The sequence below is a fragment of the Schistocerca serialis genome, chromosome 9 (genome assembly GCF_023864345.2).
Source record: "Schistocerca serialis cubense isolate TAMUIC-IGC-003099 chromosome 9, iqSchSeri2.2, whole genome shotgun sequence".
Taxonomy (NCBI): Eukaryota; Metazoa; Arthropoda; class Insecta; order Orthoptera; family Acrididae; genus Schistocerca; species Schistocerca serialis.
Window position 1 is genome coordinate 58,349,501 of NC_064646.1, and position 23,775 is coordinate 58,373,275.

Consider the following 23,775-nt stretch of genomic DNA (forward strand, 5'->3'; position numbering starts at 1 on the left):
GTGCTGCAACTTAGACACTGTTGCCAGCGCTAGACTGGGAAACAAGCATTCTTGCATCTTATTAAGTAATCGACATTCTACGGAAGTAGAAAACTGTAGCGGGGGTTAATGGCAGTACTGAAGCTGTCGGGGAGGGTCGTGAGCCATGTCTTGATATTTCAGACTGTTGAGAAATTACACGCATATAGTGAAAGGTTTATGATTCGATTTCCGGTACGGCACACGGTTTTGATCTTCCAGGAGGTTACAAGTTTAAGACGACGTTAAGCAGTGCAATTTGATGCCACTCTTACATATCTTTCTCTATGTATAGAATTGGAGGGGCAATCATTAAAACGTTTTTCGTTGCGACGGGATCTTCTCATGAAATTTCAATCACCAGTTTTCTCCTCCGATTGTGAAAACATTGTTGGCACCCACCTACGTAGGGAGAAATTATAACGATAAAATAAATCGGGCCTCGCACAGAAAAATGTAAGTGCTCGTTTATCCCGCCCGCCATTCGAGAGTGGAACGGTAGAGAGACAGTTTAAAGGTGGTTCATTGAACTGCGCGTGTGTGTGTGTGTGTGTGTGTGTGTGTGTGTGTGTGTGTGTGTGTTTTGAGGTTTTCGGGCGCTAAACAGCGTGGTCATCAGCGCCCAAACGCATAGAAACAGGAACACATGCGGTGAAGGGACGAAGACGGACAGCGAACAAGGAGAACGGCTAAAAGACACAGACCCGACGCAGTCACAAATCCCCGCACATAGAGGTGCGCGCGCGCGTGCGTGGTTTGAGGTTTTCAAAACACACACACACACACACACACACACACACACACACACACACACACACCTCCGCATGCCGGACACACTATTGTGAATACCAAAGTAATCACGTGGATGTAGATGTACGGAGTCAAGGAGCCAATCTAACCGTGTCCGAAGGACGCAGTTGTATTTTCGGTGGTGGCACTTCCTGCAACAGCGCAGGTACTGCCATTGCTGCTGGAAACACGCAGCTCTAACTTGTGACTTACCGTTGAGCTCTGCCAATGTTCCCGCTTCCCGCCGTACTCTTTTGGCAGAATCCTCTTTGGGAAGAACTTGTGAAGTGACTCCAGGTCAGTGTGCTGGTGGAACTGGAACATACGAAGAAAATGCAGTCGGACATCAGCAAAAGAGATTTTGAATCAAACAATCTTTCCAAATGCAGTGTCTCAAAAAAACATTTTGGTAGATGAACTATAACGAAGGACAATGAAGTCGCAATGTCAAAATGAGAGCAACTAAATGGAAAGCACCTGGGGTGTTGAGACTGGCTGTTCAAATTTTCCGGTACGTTGTGTATGAATATAAAATATTTATATATAATTTTGGTTCGTCATCAGCATAGAAGGGCAAGCCGTTGATAGTCAGCAATTAGTTCCGACTTGAAAACTGAAGTTTCACAGCGGCCTTATTCAGTGCCGGTAAGAAATTTTTTTTCACAAAAGCGACTTACCGGATGTCCTCCCCACCCCTCCTCCGTCGTTTACTTTCATTCGTGTCAGCTTTTGCAACTAATTGTGACATTACTGGATATCCAGCTGAAATACACTGCCGAATAACTGGCACCACACAGGGAAGCCGTACCGTACACTGCATGCAAACAAGCTCCACACATCCCCCACACAGTGAGATGATCTATGGCCTATCTCCCACTACTGTATAACTATCTTTATTGTTTCAGGAATGTAGCAGCTGCAGCAACTGGGACACATCGCCATCGCTTGTCACAGTAATGATGCATGATACCTATACTAACAAATCCAACCTTGCATGAGCTATCGCAGCTAGTAAGCCACTACTGCTCTTACTACCCATCCCACTGTCGCATTTTTCCCACGGCACGAGCCATGGCACTTTTTTTCCTCTGCTCTTCAAATCGCTACCCTCACTCGCGTTTCGTCCACTATCTATTACCTGATGGACCGTGTTAATGCGTAGTCTTACCCAGACGCACTGGCAACATCACAGCCCAGCATCCTGTGATCCACTTACTAGATAACTAACATGTTTACGGAGGTGACAGTAGAACTTTTGGTTTGGTCGCCACGTTGGTGCGGGCGTGGAGGGGCCCCATCGCTTTAAAACAACTAATTGTGATCCATTCTGTACACAAATCTTCCACTTATGGGTCTCTAGTGTCCCTCGCGCTTGACACCCTAAGTGGCAGTTTGAGTCGGTTTGACCTTAAACCGGCCCTAGCTCAATTTTTATGACTACAATTGAAACTTAGGTACTTCTCATTACTGAGAAAGTATTGTTCCAGTTGGAAACGACAGATCTGCTTAGCGAAGCACTAAAGTTCCTGTTGTTTGCAGTGAGACCACCTGTAAGAGGTTGAGACTTCTATTAGTTTAGTGAAGCGTGATAGTGTAGCGCTACTTGTAGCGTACTGTTCCAGAAAGGTTTCACGAAAAACGAGGAAGGGAGAAAGAGGGAGAAAGAGGGAGAAAGAGGGAGAAAGAGGGAGAAAGAGGGAGAAAGAGGGAGAAAGAGGAGAAAGAGGGAGAAAGAGGGAGAAAGAGGGAGAAAGAGGGAGAAAGAGGGAGAAAGAGGGAGAAAGAGGGAGAAAGAGGGAGAAAGAGGGAGAAAGAGGGAGAAAGAGGGAGAAGAGGGAGAAAGAGGGAGAAAGAGGGAGAAAGAGGGAGAAAGAGGGAGAAAGAGGGAGAAAGAGGGAGAAAGAGGGAGAAAGAGGGAGAAAGAGGGAGAAAGAGGGAGAAAGAGGGAGAAAGAGGGAGAAAGAGGGAGAAAGAGGGAGAAAGAGGGAGAAAGAGGGAGAAAGAGGGAGAAAGAGGGAGAAAGAGGGAGAAAGAGGAGAAAGAGGGAGAAAGAGGGAGAAAGAGGGGAGAAAGAGGGAGAAAGAGGGAGAAAGAGGGAGAAAGAGGGAGAAAGAGGGAGAAAGAGGGAGAAAGAGGGAGAAAGAGGGAGAAAGAGGGAGAAAGAGGGAGAAAGAGGGAGAAAGAGGGAGAAAGAGGGAGAAAGAGGGAGAAAGAGGGAGAAAGAGGGAGAAAGAGGGAGAAAGAGGGAGAAAGAGGGAGAAAGAGGGAGAAAGAGGGAGAAAGAGGGAGAAAGAGGGAGAAAGAGGGAGAAAGAGGGAGAAAGAGGGAGGAAAGAGGGAGAAAGAGGGAGAAAGAGGGAGAAAGAGGGAGAAAGAGGGAGAAAGAGGGAGAAAGAGAGGGGTGACGTTCTGTCGCCAAACGATGTCATGAGACAAGCAGCAGAATCACAGGTTCTTTAAGGACAGTCAAGAAAAAATCGACACATTTCCAAAAGACCCATCGCAGTATTTTCCTTAACCGATTTGGGGAAAAATAACATATGTATGTATGGCCGGCTGGGGAACTGAACCTAGACCCTCCAATGCGAGATAGTGTTTTACCTCTGCACCACTTCATTTGGCTTAGTCACATTGTGTGATTTTACTGCTGTAAGTACGAGGGAACACACTGATAATTTAGTTCGAACTGAAAGCCTCCAGTCTTGTTTATTTTTCATCAGTGTACCCAAATAGCATGGTCTTAGTGGTAATACAATGAAAACTTTCCCCTTCGTGGACAACATTTTGACCCATGAGGGTACAATACCGTGACCACACTTTTTTTCTTTCATTCGTACGTCTTCTGGTTTGATGCGGCCCGCCACGAATTCCTCTCCTGTGCCAACCTCTTGATCTCAGAGTAGCACTTGCAACTTACGTCCTCTATTTGTTGGATGTATTCCAATCTCTATCTTGCTCTACAGTTTTTACCCTCTACAACTTTCAGTACCATGGAAGTTATTCCGCGATGTCTCACCTCCTTGTTGTCAGTATTTCGCATATATTCCTTTCCTCGACGATTCTGCGCAGAACCTAATTCCTTACTTTATCAGGCCATCTAATTTTCAACATTCTTCGGTAGCACCACATCTCAAATGCTTCGATTCTCTACTGTTCAGTTTTTCCTAGAGTCCATGTTCACGGCCGTACAATGCTGTGCTCCAAATGTACATTCTCAGACATTTCTTCCTCAAATGAGGTCTATGTTTTATACTAGTAGACTTCTATTGGCTAGGAATGCCGATTTTGCCAGTACTAGTCTACTTATGTCCTCCTCGCTCCGTCCGTCATTGGTCATTTTGCTGTCTAGGTAGAATTCCTTAACTTTATCTACTTCGTAACCATCGATCCTGTGTTAATTTTATTGCTGTTCTCATTTCTGCACTTCTCGTTACTTTCGCCTTTCTTCGATAGACTCAATCCATATTCTTTACCCAGTAGACGGTTCATTCCATTCAGCAGATCTTTTAATTCTCCTTCACTTTCACTCAGGATAGGAATGTCATCAGCAGATAGAATCATTGATATCCTTCCACCTTTAATTTTAATTCCTCGTTTGAGAATTTCTTTTACTTCCGTTTGTGCTGTTTGTAGCTTAACCCTATTTTTCTCAATTTTCAACATCTTGCAACATTTTCATTGTCTAACACTTTCCAGGTCGATAAATCCTATGAACCTTGACTCCAGTATCAACCCAAACGTCAGAACTGCCTGTGTGATTTCTTAACTTTCCTAAAGCCAACTTATCGTCATCTAACACATCCGCAGTTTTCTTTTCCATTCTTCTGTATATTATTCTTGTCAGCAACTTTGTTGCGTGAGACGTTAATTCTGACTATGGCGTAATTTTCGCACTTGTCAGCTCTTACTGTGTTTCGTGATTATCATGACACTTTCTCAGTTACAGTCCCCATATCCTGTGGATACACGTTAGATGCATTTCATGCAGTGGTTTCCATTGCCTTCCTCATACTGCTGATCCTTGCTGATTCTTCCGCATTTAGGAGCGGCTTCCCATCCTAAGGATAAGAGTGCCCCAAACCTCCGTCCACTGCTCCGCCCCCTCTGACAACGCCGTTGACTGAATGAGGGTGAATTCTAATACCGAAAGTCTTCGGTCGTCATTTCTGATGATCCCTTTCAAGATGTAAGCGGTAGTGAGGTTAGAACCTGGAACCAAGGACGTTTCTGATCAAATACGAATCAAAGACGCTACCTCTCCCTAGACCACGGGTGAACTGACCTGACAGAATCAGAGATATTCGGATGTACGATCAGTTCTCATAGCACCACAGCAACTAGTTCGTGTTGCTGTCTTTAATTGAAACCTAAACTGAGCCAGTGAGACCCACTTCACCTTGTGGGGATGATGTATCCTTCCACATTGATGTATTCGTCGTTCTTTGTTGGAGTGGGTCCTAAACTTTTCGATCTGGTTCATTGCAAAGTATTACATTAAGGAAATCACTGCTGTTTAGCCGGGTCCAGTATGCCAACGTAATTGCAGCTGACTGACAATGCTTCCAATAATAGTGATTGTTGCGTATGAACACTTAGCGTGGTGGTCGAGTGCAGCACTAGACGGGCTGTAGACTTCCGACGATGCGAGCGCCAGCATTTCTCGGAAGTGGTTCCCAGCTATCTTTCAGTATAATTATTCGCGCCATACTCAGATTGTTTTTAAAGTTGGAGTGACATATAGTGGATTCTGAATATTGCTAAAACTGAGTGTATTTAAAAGTGTTTGAAATGAGTAATGATTTCGATGAGAAACCGTGCAGTTTGTGGTCTGGTAACTATCACTGTTCTCAAACGAATCCGTCATTCACTTCCTCAAACTGCTGGTAAATGAAATTAGTGTATCATTAACTTCTTGGGGTGGAGAGAGGCAATATCGTTTTAATATAGCACAGCTGACAGTCTTATTATACAGGGTGACAAACAAATGTTACGACAGAGTTCGAGGTATTGCAGAAGGTTTCTTGAGGAACAAACCTAAGATCGATTCAGTGTTCGGAAATTCGTTCAACGACGCTACAGACGGGAGGCGGGAACCTGGGACGAGGCCAAACCTTCAGCAGCAAACGTTACTTTGTACGCTGACGGGCTGTAGGCGGAGTGTCTCAAATTTTTTTTTTCTTCTCTCTCTCTTCAGATATCACGACTGACCGCCACGATCGTCAGTAGAGAAGATGAATCTACAGGGTGTTTCAAAAATGACCGGTATATTTGGAACGGCAATAAAAACTAAACGAGCAGCGATAGAAATACACCGTTTGTTGCAATATGCTTGGGACAACAGTACATTTTCAGGCGGACAAACTTTCGAAATTACAGTAGTTACAATTTTCAACAACAGATGGCGCTGCAAGTGATGTGAAAGATATAGAAGACAACGCAGTCTGTGGGTGCGCCATTCTGTACGTCGTCTTTCTGCTGTAAGCGTGTGCTGTTCACAACGTGCAAGTGTGCTGTAGACAACATGGTTTATTCCTTAGAACAGAGGATTTTTCTGGTGTTGGAATTCCACCGCCTAGAACACAGTGTTGTTGCAACAAGACGAAGTTTTCAACGGAGGTTTAATGTAACCAAAAGACCGAAAAGCAATACAATAAAGGATCTGTTTGAAAAATTTCAACGGACTGGGAACGTGACGGATGAACGTGCTGGAAAGGTAGGGCGACCGCGTACGGCAACCACAGAGGGCAACGCGCAGCTAGTGCAGCAGGTGATCCAACAGCGTCCTCGGGTTTCCGTTCGCCGTGTTGCAGCTGCGGTCCAAATGACGCCAACGTCCACGTATCGTCTCATGCGCCAGAGTTTACACATCTATCCATACAAAATTCAAATGCGGCAACCCCTCAGCGCCGCTACCATTGCTGCACGAGAGACATTCGCTAACGATATAGTGCACAGGATTGATGACGGCGATATGCATGTGGGCAGCATTTGGTTTACTGACGAAGCTTATTTTTACCTGGACGGCTTCGTCAATAAACAGAACTGGCGCATATGGGGAACCGAAAAGCCCCATGTTGCAGTCCCATCATCCCTGTATCCTCAAAAAGTACTGGTCTGGGCCGCCATTTCTTCCAAAGGAATCATTGGCCCATTTTTCAGATCCGAAACGATTACTGCATCACGCTATCTGGACACTCTTCGTGAATTTGTGGCGGTACGAACTGCCTTAGACGACACTGCGAACACCTCGTGGTTTATGCAAGATGGTGCCCGGCCACATCGCACGGCCGACGTCTTTAATTTCCTGAATGAATATTTCGATGATCATGTGATTGCTTTGGGCTATCCGAAACATACAGGAGGCGGCGTGGATTGGCCTCCCTATTCGCCAGACATGAACCCCTGTGACTTCTTTCTGTGGGGACACTTGAAAGACCAGGTGTACCGCCAGAATCCAGAAACAATTGAACAGCTGAAGCAGTACATCTCATCTGCATGTGAAGCCATTCCGCCAGACACGTTGTCAAAGGTTTCGGGTAATTTCATTCAGAGACTACACCATATTATTGCTACGCATGGTGGATATGTGGAAAATATCGTACTATAGGGTTTCCCAGACCGCAGTGCCATCTGTTGTTGAAAATTGTAACTACTGTAATTTCGAAAGTTTGTCTGCCTGAAAATGTACTGTTGTCCCAAGCATATTGCAACAAACGGTGTATTTCTATCGCTGCTCGTTTAGTTTTTATTGCCGTTTCAAATATACCGGTCATTTTTGAAACACCCTGTAGTTGCTGCATAGCCAGGAGTTGTATTCTGTGAGCCCAATGCTCTGTTGCCTTGGCTCATGGCGGTTGCGGACTTCATTCATTGTGCAGTTTATTTTTCTCCCGTATACCAACAAACAATGGAGTTTTTAGAGGGCCGGAGGAGAAAAACTGAATGGAAACCAGTGTGACACCATCATCCACTGAGGCAACAGAGCATCATATTCATAGGAGACAAGGGCTGTCCCCACAGCAGCTAGCTCCATCTTCTACACTGTTGCTCATGGCAATCAGTGGCGATCACTGCAGAACAGTAATACGTGACTTTCCGCTTGTAGACCGTCAGTGTACGAAGTCACGTTTGCTGCCGAACTTTAAGGCTCTGTAGCGTCACTCGATAACGTTTCCGTTCACAGGTGGTTGGTTTTGTTTTTTAAAAGGAGTGACCGGGGGGGGGGGGGGGGGGTACGGGGCTATCGGTCCCTTGGTCCCGGTAGAATAATTACACAAGAGAAAGAAGAAAAGACGTACAGCACAATAACAGGTGGAAGGATGAACCAGAAGAACGACAGAACAACACTACTACGGTCACAACAGGAAAAGAAAACCACAAAGAAGTTAGAAACAGGTAGAAGAGGGTAAAACCAAGAGCACAGATGACTCGCTGGCCGACCACGAGAATGGAAAGGAAAAGCCAGCCACATTAAAACATCCACCCTAAAAGCATTAGAGTGCGGAACACTAAGGGACAAAGGATATGCGCTAAAACTTGCATAGAACGGTAACATCCACCGTCACATATAAAGCTAAATTAGCCGATGAGGCGGTCAGCTAAAATTAATGGCAACGAGTCCAGTAACTGAAGAGTCCGTCGCAGGGCAGCCAAAGAAGGACAGCTCACCAAGATATGGGCCACTATAAGCCGGGCGCCGCAACGACACTGAGGCGGGTCATCACGGCGCAGAGGGTAACCATGTGGCACCCAAGCATGGCCAATACGGAGCCGGCAGAGGACCACAGAATTTCTGCGAGAGGGCCGCATGGAAGACTGCCACACATTCGTAGTCTCCTTAATGTCACACAGTTGGTTGTGCGTACTGAGACAATGCCATTCCGTCTCCCAAAGCCGAAAAACCAGGCAACGTAAAAACGAACGCAGGTCAGTTATCGCAATGCCGATCTCCGTAAGTGGTTTCCGAGTATCCTGCTGCAATTTCGTTCCCCGGGATTCCGACATGACCTGGGGTCCAGACAAACACCACTGAACGATTGGACCGTTCCAGGGTATAGATGGACTCCTGGATGGTCGCTGCAAAGTGATGAGGATAGCACTGGTCGATAGTTTGTAGGCTTCTCAAGGAGTCAGTACACAGAAGAAATGGCTCCACAGGGCATGAACAGATGTGCTCAAGAGCACGAGATATAGCCACCAGCTCAGCAGTGGAAACACTGCAGCCATTGGGCAAGGAATGCTGTTCAATATGTCTTCCATGGACATATGTGAAACATACGTGAGCATCAGCCATCGAGGCGTCTGTTTAAACCACTTCGTGGCCTCTGTGTATGTCAAGAATCTAGAGGAAGTGGCAGTGGAGAGACATGGGGCTAACTGAGTCCTTAGGGCCATGTGAAAGGTACAGGTGAAGACGCTGCCTAGGCGTACACCATGGAAGTGTACGTTAATGGACCTCAAGTATAGGTGGTAAGGGCAAGGACTCCAGTTTGGAAAGAAGGGATCGGACACCAACCGGAAGACCTGACCTGGGCTGCGGATGAGGGAGATGAACAGCTGTGGGTGGGAAAAGGAGACGGCGATTTGGATGTGCAGGAGAACAGCGAAAGTGTCCAGTGCAACTGGCCAGGAGTTGTGCATTGCTAACCTGCAATGGAAGGACTCTGGCCTCCACAAGGACGCTGGCCATCGAACTCTTTTTTTGGAAGCTCCTGTCGCTAGGCAAACGCCACAGTGGTGCATTGGTTCGAGTAAACGCAAAGCTAAGGGCGCTGTAGAACCATAACCAGATTCCCATAGTCAAGGCAGGATTAAAAAGTGCTCTGTAGGGCTGCAGCAGCGTAGCGCCATCTGCGCTCCAGTTGGTGTTGCACAGGCAGCAGAGGGCATCGAGATGATGCCAGCACTTCCGCTTAAGCTGACTGAGGTGAGGAAGCCGAGTCAATTGGTCGTCTAAAACCATGGCCGAAAACTGGAAACCGTGGGCTGGAGCCCATGGTTGCGCCTTGTGGATGGCTCATTGTAGGCGCCACTCAGCAACACCAGTACTGGTGGAGCAGTACGAAATTCAGAAGTCGTCTGCATACAGAGAAGGTGAGACGGACGGCCCTACAGCTGCTGCTAGACCATTAATGGCCACTCAACATAGAGAGACTCAGAGTCCTGCGGGACCCCTTTCTCCTGGATATGAGGGGAAATATAGGAGACACCAACTTCGACACGGAAAGTGCGAAGCGACAGGAAATTCTGGATAAAAAATCGGAAGCGGGCCTCAGACCCCACTCGTATAATGTGGCAAGGATACGACGTCGCCAGGTCATGTCATATGCTTTTGGTAAATCAAAACAGATGGCAACCAGGTGTCGGCGTCTGGAAAAGGCTGTTGGGAAGGCATACTCGAGGGACAACATTACCAGTGGTACAGTGACCCTAGTGGAACCCCCGACATGGAGCCAGTAGGCCACGTGAGTCCAGGACCCAACCCAACTGCTGACACACCATATGTTCCAGCAGCCTACAAAGAAGGTTGGTGACGCCGATGGGCCGTTAGCTATCCACATCAAGCGGGCTTTTACCGTGTTTGAGCACCTGAATGATGGTGCTCTCCCGCCATTGCTATATGAAGACGCCATCGCACCAGATCCAGTTGAAGATGACGAGATGTCGCTGGTAGTCAGATGAGAGATCATTTGACTTGATATGATCTGACCCAGGAGCTGTGACAGGGCAATATCCAAGGGCTCCCACGCTGTAATGGGATGTAGTGAACGAGAGGACTTTCCTTTCCACCCGCCACGTGAGAGTGCTAAAGGCTGGGGGAGGGGTAATTCTCCGACGCAGAGGCTACAGCATAGTGCTCAGCAAAGTGCTCGGCAGTCGCGCTTGCGTCGGTAGAAAACAGGCCAGTTATGTTAAAACCAGGAACACCTGTTGGGGACTGGTACCCTAAAATACGTTTTATCTTTGCCTAGACTGGGGAAGGTTACTTATGGCACCCAATGGTCGAGACATATCTCTCTCAAATTCCTACTTCTGTCGTTTGATAAGCTGGCCAATGCGGGCACAGAGCCATTTGAAGGCTATAAGGTGTTCCATGGAAGGGTGCAGAATATGCCGCCTTAGAGCTCGCCAAAGCTCCATAACTGCTTCAGCGACTTCCAGCGATCACCAAGGGACTGCCTCTGGCCAGTGACACACTAAAAAGTTAGGAATCCTATTTTCTGCTACAGAAACGGTTGTTGTTACCTTCTTAACCATCACATCGATGTTACTGTGTGGGGGAGATTCAGCGGTGACAGCAGATATGAAAGTTCCCCAGTCCACCTTGTTCATAGCCCATCTGCGCAGGTGTCTGTGCGACTGACGCTGGGTCAGTGACAGGAAGATGGGGAAGTGGTCACTACCCGACAGGTCGTCAAGTGCTCTCCAGTGGATAGATGGGAGAAGTCCTGGGTTACAAATAGATAGATCAATGGCCAAGTAACTACCATGAGCCACACTGAAATGTGAGGTGGCCCCAGTATTTAAGGGGCAGAGGTAGAATTGCGACAGTAAAATTATGACATCTCTTCCTCGACCAGTAAGCATGGTACCATGGTGGCCTTAATCTCCCAGAAGTAGGAGAGGTTTATGATCAATCAGTGCAGTTAATACATTCAGGGACACTGCACCATCTGGAGAAAGATACACATAGTGCAGACAGTTATTTCCTGCGTCGTTCTTATTCTGACAGCCCCAACTTCAAGAAGAGTTTCAAGGGGCATAGTTTCATTACAGACTGAATTTAGGACATGAACGCAAACTCCACCTGACATTCGATTATAGACGCTATAGTTCCTGCAGAATCCCTAATAGCCACAGAGGGCAGGGGTCTGCATTGCTGGGAACCAGGTTTCCTGGAGAGCAATGCAAAAAGCAGGTGTAAAGCTTGATAGTTGCTGTAGCTCAGCCAGGCAGTGGAAAAAACAGTCGAAATTCAACTGGAGGATGATATCGTGAGACTGGGAAGGCATGGAACATTCAATGAGGTAGTTTATGCCTCAGGGTCACCTGAGGCCATTGACATTCTGCCTGAACAGTCTATATCCATTGTGTCTGATGGTCTGGCGAGATCTACATCTCCACCTCATCTAGAGACACACAGCTTGTAGGTAGTGGTGGTGTGGTCTCGGGGACCTTCCTTTTTGATTTCTCTCGCTGCTTCTTGGGTTGCCCTGGCTGGGAAAAATTCACTGATTCAGTGCTGCTTTTTGTGCTCTTCAGCCACTGGCAAGTGTTATCTTTCCCACTAGTAGAAACCTGAGAACAGGGTAACCCAAGGAACTCTTTCCTAGCCAGAGGAGCCAAAGTAAGGCTTCTCTGGCTCAGAAGTGAGGACTGATATCCCTGATGGTTGGGGGGGGGGGGGGGGGAGGGTTGCTCCCGAAGTAGTTGGTGCAGAAGGAACAGGGAGGGAAGTGCCCCCCACCATCAAGGGAGCAGGTGTAGTCTTCTGGTTCTGAGAGGCGACAGGAATGCGAGGAACTGATGGGGCGACAAGTGTTCTCGTAGCAGCGGCGTAAGAGAAGGTCACAAGATGTAGGCCCTCACATTTCCTCTTATGTCAGTGAATGCCAGTCGGTCCAGGGTCTTATATTCCACGATTTTCCTCTCGTTCTGTAAAATCCTGCACCTGGCGAGCAAGGCGGTATGATGCTCTCTGGAGTTGACACAGATGGTAGGCGGGGCACCTTGAGTATTGCGATGAGATCGACGTCCACAATATCTACATATGACGCTGGATGTATGGCAGGAAGACATATGGCTTAACTTCCAGCACTTAAAGCACTGCATCAGGAGAGGAATATATGGCTTGACCTCTTAGTGGTAGACCATCACCTTGACCACCTCAGGCAATGTGTCACCCTCAAAGGCCAAGATGAAGGCACCAGTGGCAACCTGACTATCCCTCAAACCCCGATGGACGCCAGAGACGGAATGAACACCTCTGCTCTAAATTGGCGCGCAGCTGGTCGTCAGTCTGCAGAAGAAGGTCCCTGTGGAATATAATACCCTGTAGCATATTTAAGCTCTTATGTGACGTGATGGTAACAGAAACATCCCCCAACTTGTCACAAGCTAGTAATTCCTGTGACTGGGCAGAGGATGCTGTTTTTATCAAGATTGACCCCAAGAGCATTTTGGACAAGCCCTCCATCTCCCAAAACTTGTCCTCCAAATGCTCCACAAGAAACAAGAGGCTTCACAGACATGAAGGATTCCCAATCAACTCTCGTACATACTAGGTACCAGGGCAAAGAAACTTTGCTGCCATCCTTGGCCTGACGTTCCTCCAAGGTGTGGCCAGGGAGGGGAACGATTTGCGGTCATATTTCTTAGCACTGAAGTTAAGACTGCTGGTGGCGGACCGCCAGCAAGAGATGATGTATTTTGCTTTATGGCGTGTCATCTGCCCTGATGCCACCGACAGCGACCAGAGCTCCTCTGCATGGGCGCCACCCAGCATCAGCAAGGGCCACCTGGCAGGATGGCCATTTCTGGGAGTTCTGATGCCCTTGGGAGATCGGCATCTACTCCACAGATACTTGGGGAGTTAACAGCACAGACATCAGCAGAGTGATCCGTATGTTGTCAGGGGGGCTACAACCAACAGGGACATGGTAGCCCCACACCGACAGACTGGCTACCATGTTGGGTATCAGTTGCAAAGAATTTCATGGTCCTCGTCGGCACAGAAAACTGAGCTGCGTATTGGGTGGAGGAAAACGCACCCAGGAAGGTGTCCTCACTCAAGGAATGGAGAATGAGTGGGACTGCAATGTCACAACGAGAAAGGGGGATAAAGATCTCAATGCGTAATGGAAACGATGCAGTATGTAAAGGCGTCCTTCCCCAACTGGATCGCTCTTTAGGAAAATTTTGAAAAATGTAGGTCAGACCCTACCATCGCGTAAAGAGCGAAAGGTGTGGGACTCCTTTCAGTCGTCTCTTACGAAGGGCAGGAATACCTCGAGCCTATTCTAACCCCTGAGCCCGTAGGGGGGTGGGGGGTCCGCACACCGGTTCCTATCCTTTAATTGTTCCTCAGCACACCCTCTACAACTCTTCCAAGTTCAATGCAACATTTCTGGGACACCCAGTATACAGAGACTGCTGACAAGGACATTAAATCCAGCGAAACAGTTTGTCGACATAGTGTGACTGCTGGTACGAGTGTATAATGAGCGAATTTGGAATTTTCAGTGAGGCAACGCTTTTTCGAGCAACGGTGGATAGGAAAAGCGGTACAGACAGTGAACAGTTAGCTAAGAATTGTGTGTTCATTATACATATTTGAATAACAATGGGTAGTCAAAAGAAGATTTTCTTTTCATTAATAATATTGATCAGGACAGTGTTGGTACGGATCTCATTAACAAATTGGGATTGAATAATGGAATTCAAAATATAGGTGCAGTGGCGAACGAAAACTAAAATTTGAACGTCGGCACTGTATCATGAGAAACGTTACTGGACAATACTCGTGATAAGAATTTAAAAAGGACGACATGTCGGAAATTTTTGCAGAATGTTAGCAAAAATCTTTAATACGATAAAATAGACAATATTAAAATTTTAACAATAGATTTGAAAACATAAAAACTAGGTGACACTAATGAAGAACTAAGTGCAAATTTGAAGAAAAATGGCTAAGAATGGAAAACAGATTTGAAAGAATGTTTGATCAAATGTGTAAGATCTTCATATAGGATGCACGATTAGTTCAGTGCAGCATATCTCCCAACTTGCAACTGTATGAGTTCTTTCACAGCCTCCAGACATTGTTAACGGGCAGAAGCAAATGTAACTAATACTGACCCAAGTAAAGTCGTTGTTCGTAACTTTGTTGGATAGTTCCGTAATGAATGACAAGGTAGTTTGCGCTTATAATGCATGTGCACGATATAGAAAACGGTTACTAAAGAAATATTGGACGTGGAACAACAATAACCCGATTTAGGAAAAATGAAGGAATTGGAATAAACAATGAAGAATGTGAAAATATGCAACTCGTCTGATATTGTTAATGTAATCAGAAAGGAAACTGAGGCAAGATAATTGAATTGCAGGGTGTTATACAAATATTATTGTTGATGAGATGCTTGGTCAAGGAAGTTTAAGCAACTACATCCAGTTGATTTTATGAAATAATTTGAGTTGCTTTCGCGTAAATGCGAAGTGAATCAGAGAGAATGGATATTTTCGTGCGACACGTGAGTGCAGTTGAAATCTTTAGTCCAATCAATACACGACTCTTCTAGGCTGTGAAAATGTGTTTCTCCTCAAGTGCTGATAGTGAGAACCTACGAAGCACCAAAGAAAACTATCTTCAATGCACTATTACAACTGGCACAAGGAGTCAATGCCTAACTTTCTTCGTAATCACTGGGAATGGAATACTTCTTTAGAGGATTTAATCACCATTTTGATACAGCACTTACCGTGGAAAGTAAGAAAACAGATGGTCTCTAGCATTTTATGTTTCGGTGAGCTGTTACGAGCTGTTGATCGTTTAGAGGAGAGACAACGTAGGAGCACCCGGTGAATCACCGCACACATCGCGATTGACATTTTCAGTACACAACATACTCTGGCAAGATAATTTTAGGTACCCACTGTGGAGTCAACAGAACTGCAATCGACCACAGGTAGAACTAGAAGGCGGTCCAGGATGGAGGATTTCAGGAGCGTTCACCGCTCTGAGATACGCATGGCAGACACGGCAAACGAGTGAGGGCCGGCAAACTGCGAGGGCATGCTGAAAATTAGTGCCTCCGAATATTTTATGTGAAAATTCTTAAACCTGTTTAAATAAGACATAGGTTATGAATATTCTACATATTTATTTTTCATGTATTCACATCTGCAGCCATCTGCCGCTCGAGGGCTCCGAAGTGTAGCGTGTAATTTGTAGTGTGTAACGTAAATATGTCTGTGCTTGAGATACATGCTATAATCTAATTTCGAATTCGAAGAGGTATTCCACACGAGAAGCACCCTCTCCATAAGCAAGACAGTGCCGGAATACACCGTGAAGGTAACATCCGGAGTACCACATGGTTTCTGTTTGCAATATACATAAATGATCCGGTAGAAAGCGTCGGATGCTGTTTAAAGCTATTCGCAGATGGTATATATCAAAGTAGTAACGACAGAAGATAGCACGAATTTACAGAACGACCTGCAGAGAACTGATGAACGGTGCAAAATCTGGCAGTTGACCCTGAAAATAAATAAATGTAACAATGCGCATACATAGGAAAAGAAATCCACTAGTGTACAGCTACACTATTTATGACAAACAGCTGGAGAAAGTCTGCTGTAAAATATCTAGGCGTAACTATCCAGAGCGACCTGAAGTGGAATGACCATATCAAACAGATAGGGGGGAAAGCAGATTCAGATACATCGGAAGAATCTTAAGGAAATGTAACTCATTCACGAAAGAAGTGAGTTATAAGGCGCTTGTTCGCCCGATTCTTGAGTATTGTTCATCTATCTGGGATCCTTATCATGCATGGCAGAAAGAGAAGGTCCAACGAAGAGCGGTGCGTTTCGTCACGGTATCGTGTAGCTGGCGAGAGAACGTTACGGGGATGCTAAACTCCACTGGCAGACGTCACAAGAGAGGCGTTGTGCATGACAGGGAGATTTACTATTGAAATTTCAGGACATCACTTTTCAGGAGGAGTGTGACAACATATTACTTCACATCAGCACAATCACCATAAACTGCTTTCATTCTCTGATGAATCTCCTTTGGGGTGACACCTTCTGCTGTGAAGAATTCAATGACTGCACGTTGCTTAAATCGCATTGACCGACCATCTGCGCAGTGTTCCATACCTCACACTGTAGCAACACAACCGTTCAATGGCAAGTCTTCCCGCCAACTGGAGCTGTAGAGAAGAGGCTGCTTAACAAGCCAATACCTGCCGTATAACAAGAACAACAGAAGACAAACCTGTTATATCCCAAGAAACAGGTATATATCTGTTAGATGGTCAAGATTGTGAATCAGTGTATTTGGGGATTAGTGTAATGGTAAATAGAGCAGGGATTTTTCTTGCAGAAGACAGTAAACTCAAATCAACCGAGACAGAAGTTAAAGCTGCATGCGAGATCATTGGGACAAAACTCAGTATCAGCGATATGCAAAAGAAAACTAGCTGGATCCTGTCATCAAGCTCAACTCCTGATACAACTAAAAACTTTCGAGAAAACCTCGTGTCACTTGTATGTGAGCTCTCCTGCCACACTCCAACCATCACAGGACACTTTAATGATACAACATTCGTTTGGGATAATTACAGTTTTGTTAGTGGCGGGCGTGAGAAGATATCCTGTGAAACAATTAGACTTCACCTCTTTCAGGATGTCCACATTGACACTGGTATCAGTGATCTCGGCACAGTTTTAGTAAAAATGTATACTGAAGCCCAAATGACAACTAAAAGTAGTAGAAAGCTTTGTATGTTCAGTAAGCTAGCTAAAGAAGCTGTAGTGTCAATCTTAATTTAGGAACGTAAAACTTAGCTTAGGAAAGGGGGCATGTAGAGGAACTATGACTTAAATTGGAAAGATAAATATTCCATTCAGTGGACAGATATGTACGCAGCAGAGAAGTTCACGACCTAAGGCACTTCCATGGTATGCAGTCACTTAAAAGAAACAAACTACTGCGTAACAGGGGTGAAAACACAGGATTAGGGATAGAAAGACGCTCAATGGAGCGCTTTTGGCTCGTAAGACAGCACTGCGTGATACCTTCAAGACTACCATAGCAGAATATTGTAGAATGATCTTTCACGTTAGCCCAAATAAATCCTGGTATATCCAAAGGCTGTTAGTGGCACCAGAGTTAGTATCCAGTCACCAACAGATGAGACAGGAGTTTAAATTGAGTGTAGCAAAGCAAAAACAGAAATACTTTACTCCATTTTCAACTGTTTCTTTACAAAGGAAAACTCAGGATAATTGCTCAGTTTAATCCTGTGCCACTGAAGATGTGCGGAAGAAGTATTAGTGCTAGTGGCGTTGGGAAATAGCTGAAGTCATCAAAACAACAAAGATCAAGGGCCTAATTCGTTATAGAGGTGTTGAGGGGGCAACATATGTGATGTCGTTAAAACCTTTGGTGTTCAACAGATAGCTTAGTGTCTCTTAACATCTCGCAGAGGACAAGCTACCACCATGGCCGATTTATTATTAAGACGTAACTGAAGACGAAAAGTAGTGAACCAATGAGTTTCATGAAACTTTTATTAAAACGAATCTGCCAACATTTACAGTACATACATTTGGCCAAATGTGTGTACTGCAACTGCTGACTGTTTTGTTAATAAACGCTACATGAAATGTTAAATGCTGCTGGCTGACTATCAAAATGTTGAAACAGAAAAAGTGAGTATTTTAATCTTTCATTAAGAACCAATTGTTTTGGAGACTTATTTGCACTGTGAGAAATTTTCCTATCCTTTATTTAAGTTACACACACACACACACACACACACACACACACACACACACACACACACACACACACACACACTGGTTGCAGGGGCTTTTAGTTCGGGAGACTCCAACCGCACGTCGGGGGGCCGGTCCCTTCAGAGGACGACCCAGCCTATCTATTTCGGCCGGTGACCGCCACAGAGCAGACAGCGTTTGCCCGAGTGAAAGGAAGAATGACCCCATGTTCGGCTTAAAAGCGAATTATGCTACATTGTGTGGGAGCGCCCAGCCTACGCATTCTATACGAATATAGCATGCAGTTTCAGAGATTTTCACAGGGAGACAGCAAACGCCAAATGCCGATGCTACAGATCTCCAGATTGGTCGCCTTAACGAAACTTCATTCTCCTGTTTTAGAAGAGGAATGCTGATTGGCAGGCGATATTTCTGACCCCTTCAGCTGAAGGATTAATGGAAGAGACCTAAAGATATACACCATCATGTCTGGCGTTCCATTACCGCTCTTGGAGCAAGAACATGTAACGAGAGCGTGCGCGCTCGTACACGTACTCAAAGAGCGAGGAACAAGCCTCTCCTCAGTACTTCACTGGGAGAGCACCTCTGTCGAGAGTGAATCAGAGTGGGACTCTATATTGAGTCCTTGCGATTAAGCATTGTTCAGTGTGTTGGCCGCCACACTTATTGTGCAGTGTGAACAGACAGAGTTATAGTTAAACGTCTGCGAGCGAATTTTTGAGTGGTATCGCGGTGGACTGGTTATATGACCGGTGTACCACGCCAATAGTTAGACTAGGGGCGAATAGGAGTCCTCGGCTTCATCAAGGCGTAGGGAGAGAGTGATTAGCGAAGGTCAATCCAGACAGAACGAGAGTTATCTTATTTGTCAGCAGCGAGCGGCGCAGACAGCAGTCATCGCAGGTTATGGTATTGTGTGCTACAGTACACTTCACTGCATTTCACATGCGACTGCCTCGACCTTACCTAGCAACATTCTAATAGATAATTATTCAAGTTTAGTAGGCACAGCTCTCAGCCATTCCGCCAAGTCAATAACAATCTCTAACTTTGTATATAAATTTCATTAGCGAATCCTATCCTTGAGAGGTATCTTCACATTCCGAAAAGAACCAGGATATAACTTGTTCAATTCATAACTAGAAGTACCATTGCGATTTCTCTGAATTTTTGCAAAATAAATAATAACTTTCTTTAGTTTCATGTTTTTCTTACACTAACTAGTACTACTGCTGTACCCAAATATCCCACTAGTTACGTAAGAAATTTTGTGAATTTTTGTGTCATTTCCTTACAGCGGACGTCTCCAGAAGATATTTATTGCTGAAAGTTTTCCAGGAATCTCTCTTCAGAACGTTAGGAGCGTCTGTGATTTCTGTAGTAGTGTGGGGGTGGAAACTGCATCTTGCAGGAGCCACAGGGTAAAGCGTACATCTCAGATTAATTCGTTGCGCAGAATGACAGTAGCACCCACACGCTCGCACCGTGGCACGCTGCACATTTCGAGCCGCCGTTCACCTCGATTATGGCATTTTTGGAGACGACCATCGACGTAGTGCAGCAAAAATGCGATTCATCCGAAGAGCCGACACGGTCACAGTGATCGACAGTATAAACCCGATGATTCCATGCCCACTGCAATAGTAAATGGCGATGTCGTCGTGTCAACATGTGAACGCGTAGGGGGTCGTCTGCTGCGGGGATCCATGTTCAACAAGCACGATGGACACAGTCTTCCGAAACACTTGTGCGTGCATCATTATGCCCTTTCAGCAGACTTGCCACACATCTCTGTCTATCCTACTATACAGAGCAGCAAGTCTCCAAACACCACGCTCTGTGAAGAGTCGTGGACGTCCAGCCATTTAGCACCTAGTGATAGTTGCACTGTCCTACCACTTTCAGTAGGTGCTTATGACACTAGCACTAACATTCGACCAGGTTCCCCATTTTCGAAATATTTGTTGCATGTCTACATACATACATAAGATATACTGATGAGCCAAAACGTTATGACCATTGAATGCATGCATGTTCCGCATTTCCTCGGGGCGGGGGAGGGGGGAGGGAAATGGTTCAAATGGCTCTGAGCACTATGGGACTTAACATCTGAGGTCATCAGTCCCCTGGAACTTAGAACTACTTAAACCTAACTAACCTAAAGACATCACACACATCCATGCCCGAGGCAGGATTCTAACCTGCGACCGTAGCAGTCCCGCGGTTCCGGACTGTGAGCGCCTAGAACCGCTAGACCACCGCGGCCGGCGGGAGGGGGGGGGGGACCGACCTCAACGGGGTAGGGGTTAAGAGTGGAGTGATGAATTATCCCAGGACGCCAGTATTTTAGAATGAGAACATTTAGTGACTTGCAACGAACTTTACAAATTGTTTTAAACTTTACGAACCTTTTTCTTCCTGAAAATCGGCCAAACTGATGAAACGGAAAAAGTTTCTCTCTTTCTGCAGTTCCGCTGTGAAGTACAGGGCTATTACAAATGATTGAAGCGATTTCATAAATTCACTGTAGTTCCATTCATTGACATATGGTCACGACACACTACAGATACGTAGAAAAACTCAAAGTTTTGTTCGGCTGAAGCCGCACTTCAGGTTTCTGCCGCCAGAGCGCTCGAGAGCGTAGTGAGATAAAATGGCGACAGGAGCCGAGAAAGCGTATGTCGTGCTTGAAATGCACTCATATCAGTCAGTCATAACAGTGCAACGACACTTCAGGACGAAGTTCAACAAAGATCTACCAACTGCTAACTCCATTCGGCGATGGTATGCGCAATTTAAAGCTTCTTGATGCCTCTGTAAGGGGAAATCAACGGGTCGGCCTGCAGTAAGCGAAGAAACGGTTGAGCGCGTGCGGGCAAGTTTCACGCCTAGCCCGCGGAAATTGGCTCATGCCACAACTGGAGACCGACAGCGCCGACTTCATCTTTCAACAGGATGGTGCTCCACCGCACTTCCATCATGATATCCGGCATTTCTTAAACAGGAGATTGGAAAACCGATGGATCGGTCTTGGTGGAGATCATGATCAGGAATTCATGTCATGGCCTCCACACATTCCCGACTTAACCCCATGCGATTTCTTTCTGTGGGGTTATGTGAAAGATTCAGTGTTTAAACCTCCTCTACCAAGAAACGTGCCAGAACTGCGAGCTCGCATCAACGATGCTTTCGAACTCATTGATGGGGACATGCTGCGCCGAGTGTGGGAGGAACTTGATTATCGGCTTGATGTCTGCCGAATCACTAAAGGGGCACATATCGAACATTTGTGAATGCCTAAAAAACTGAGTTTTTGTATGTGTGTGCAAAGCACTGTGAAAATATCTCAAATAATAAAGTTATTGTAGAGCTGTGAAATCGCTTCAATCATTTGTAATAACCCTGTAAAACTGCCACATCCGCCTTGACTTGAGTTTACTATTTCTTTTCTACGAACTGTTTTCGCGACGGACTTTGCAGACAATATTCACATATGCCACTGATTGTAGATGCAAAATTACATCATTGTGTAACTCACACTTCACTGGCTGACATCAAACATTGATCTGTGTGAAAACGAAACTGCAGGGCAAAATTCGTTAGAGATACAGGTAACGTCTGAGTGGAAGTATGTGTTGAGTATATTAAACATGTGTAGAATATGTGACACGTGCTTATGTGGGCAAGGCCAGACTTCTCCTGACTCCTTGGATCGATTTCAATCAAACTTGGTACATGTCTTTCTTACTAATTGGAAACAAGTAATGTACGAGCACGAGCGAATAACATAGAATTAGGGTAGGTGAGATAGCATGGAGAAACAATGTGGGGACGAGATGGATCCAGGGGAGGGCGGTATCAGATGGGCAGAGAGGGGCAGGGGAAGATGGAAAGAGTGGGGGGTTGAGGAAGTGGCCAGAGAGATGATGTACTGAGAGAGGGAGGAGGAGGAGGAGGAGGAGGAGGAGGAGCTAATAGAACTGGGATAAATACTTACCCAGGCAAAGTTAGGTACTCAGTATGTTTTGTATTTAAGAAGTTGTGGCTCGAGACAGTAAGAGATATTTTTGCACTATCTGCTTCAGAGAGCTGCTGTGTACAGCTTGTAGCAGAGTTGGTATCAGAGCAGTGACTGTAAGTAAGGAGCGAAGAACAGTGCGAAATTTAGAACTTGAACTCTGTGGACTATCGATAAACACAATCACTCGATAAAATATAAGCTGAAGTGCCAGTCCTGATTGGGAACACTTCTAAAGTCAGTAATTGATGATGCAGTGAACAGTGACATCTCAAGATAGAAACCAGTTAGTCGCATCGCGCCAAAGGCAGTACGTAGTCTCTCTGGCAACCAAACAAATGTAACAGCGATGCTTACAGAGTATTAACCTTTCTCTCCACCGCAACAGGTTTCTAGGGCCATTACTTGCGACTGTACGGATTGCGGCTGTGTACACGCTGATATAACGTGGAAGGCATTGATTGAATGGAAAGAATGACAACATGGAGCTCTGTGGCAGATGGCAAACTGCGCGTTTTCTTCGACTGACACAGCGATGCCTGCGAAAGCAGGTGTCCATATTCGAATTTCAGGTTTGCCACTTTAAAGTTTATCACTAATGAGTAGATAATCCGTGCTCATAATACTGCACACCTACATAAAATGTTTCCTGTAGTTCAACGGTATTTCAAATACTGACTCGCTGATATTTAATGCTGGTGTAAGTTAGCCTCGAATTTGAATTACGTTCTTCGCTCGTTGGGAGTTTTTAAATTTACTTAGGATCTATGTCAAACACCATAAAAATGATCTTTTCGTGGCCGTGTCATCATCTGTGCTCTAAGGAAAGAGTCTATGACTAGCAATCAAGTCGACCTGACTGCTTGGTTCGAATCTCGTCACTGCTAAAATTTTGAATAAAAATCATCAGCAATTACGGCTCAAGATTTCCAGTGTAAGAAGTCACCTCGGTCTTCAAAGAGCTTTGTCAAAATTGTCGGAGAAGCGAGCAGAGGTTCAGGGCACTCTTGTCCCTGCGCAGTGCATTTCCCCTAAAAGACCAAGAATCAGCAATGGTCGACAGCATGAGGATGCTGAAAGCAATCTAAACCACCACATTAAAGACATGATGTGCACCCACAGGACGTATGTCGGCTAACTGGAATCTATCACGATGATGTCTCCAATGGCAAAATATTCCGGATTAGTACTCTGTGAGGTAACTGCCAAGGGGGAGGTGACTACGAGAAAAAACCTGGAATAGTAGCGAAAGTCTGACGTTCTACGGGTCGGAGCGTGGAGTACCATATGTTTGAACCTGATAGGTAAGATACAAAATCTGAAAATGCAAAGGATCAATCTCGATGTAGTAGTGGTCAGTGAGGTGAAATGGAAAGACGACCAGGTTTTATTGGTCAGATGAGTATAGGATGTGTTCAGCGA

The 23,775-nt window shown here is 45.6% G+C and overlaps 1 protein-coding gene across 1 annotated transcript in view; it reads right to left on the reverse strand.

Annotated features, from left to right (window-relative positions):
* LOC126418754 (alpha-tocopherol transfer protein-like) overlaps nt 1–23,775 on the reverse strand; it is a 176,092-nt gene that overhangs the window by 57,456 nt on the left and 94,861 nt on the right. The window contains exon 6 of the mRNA XM_050085679.1: nt 1,021–1,122. Coding sequence (XP_049941636.1) covers nt 1,021–1,122 — 102 coding nt within the window. The remainder of the gene's footprint in view (nt 1–1,020; nt 1,123–23,775) is intronic.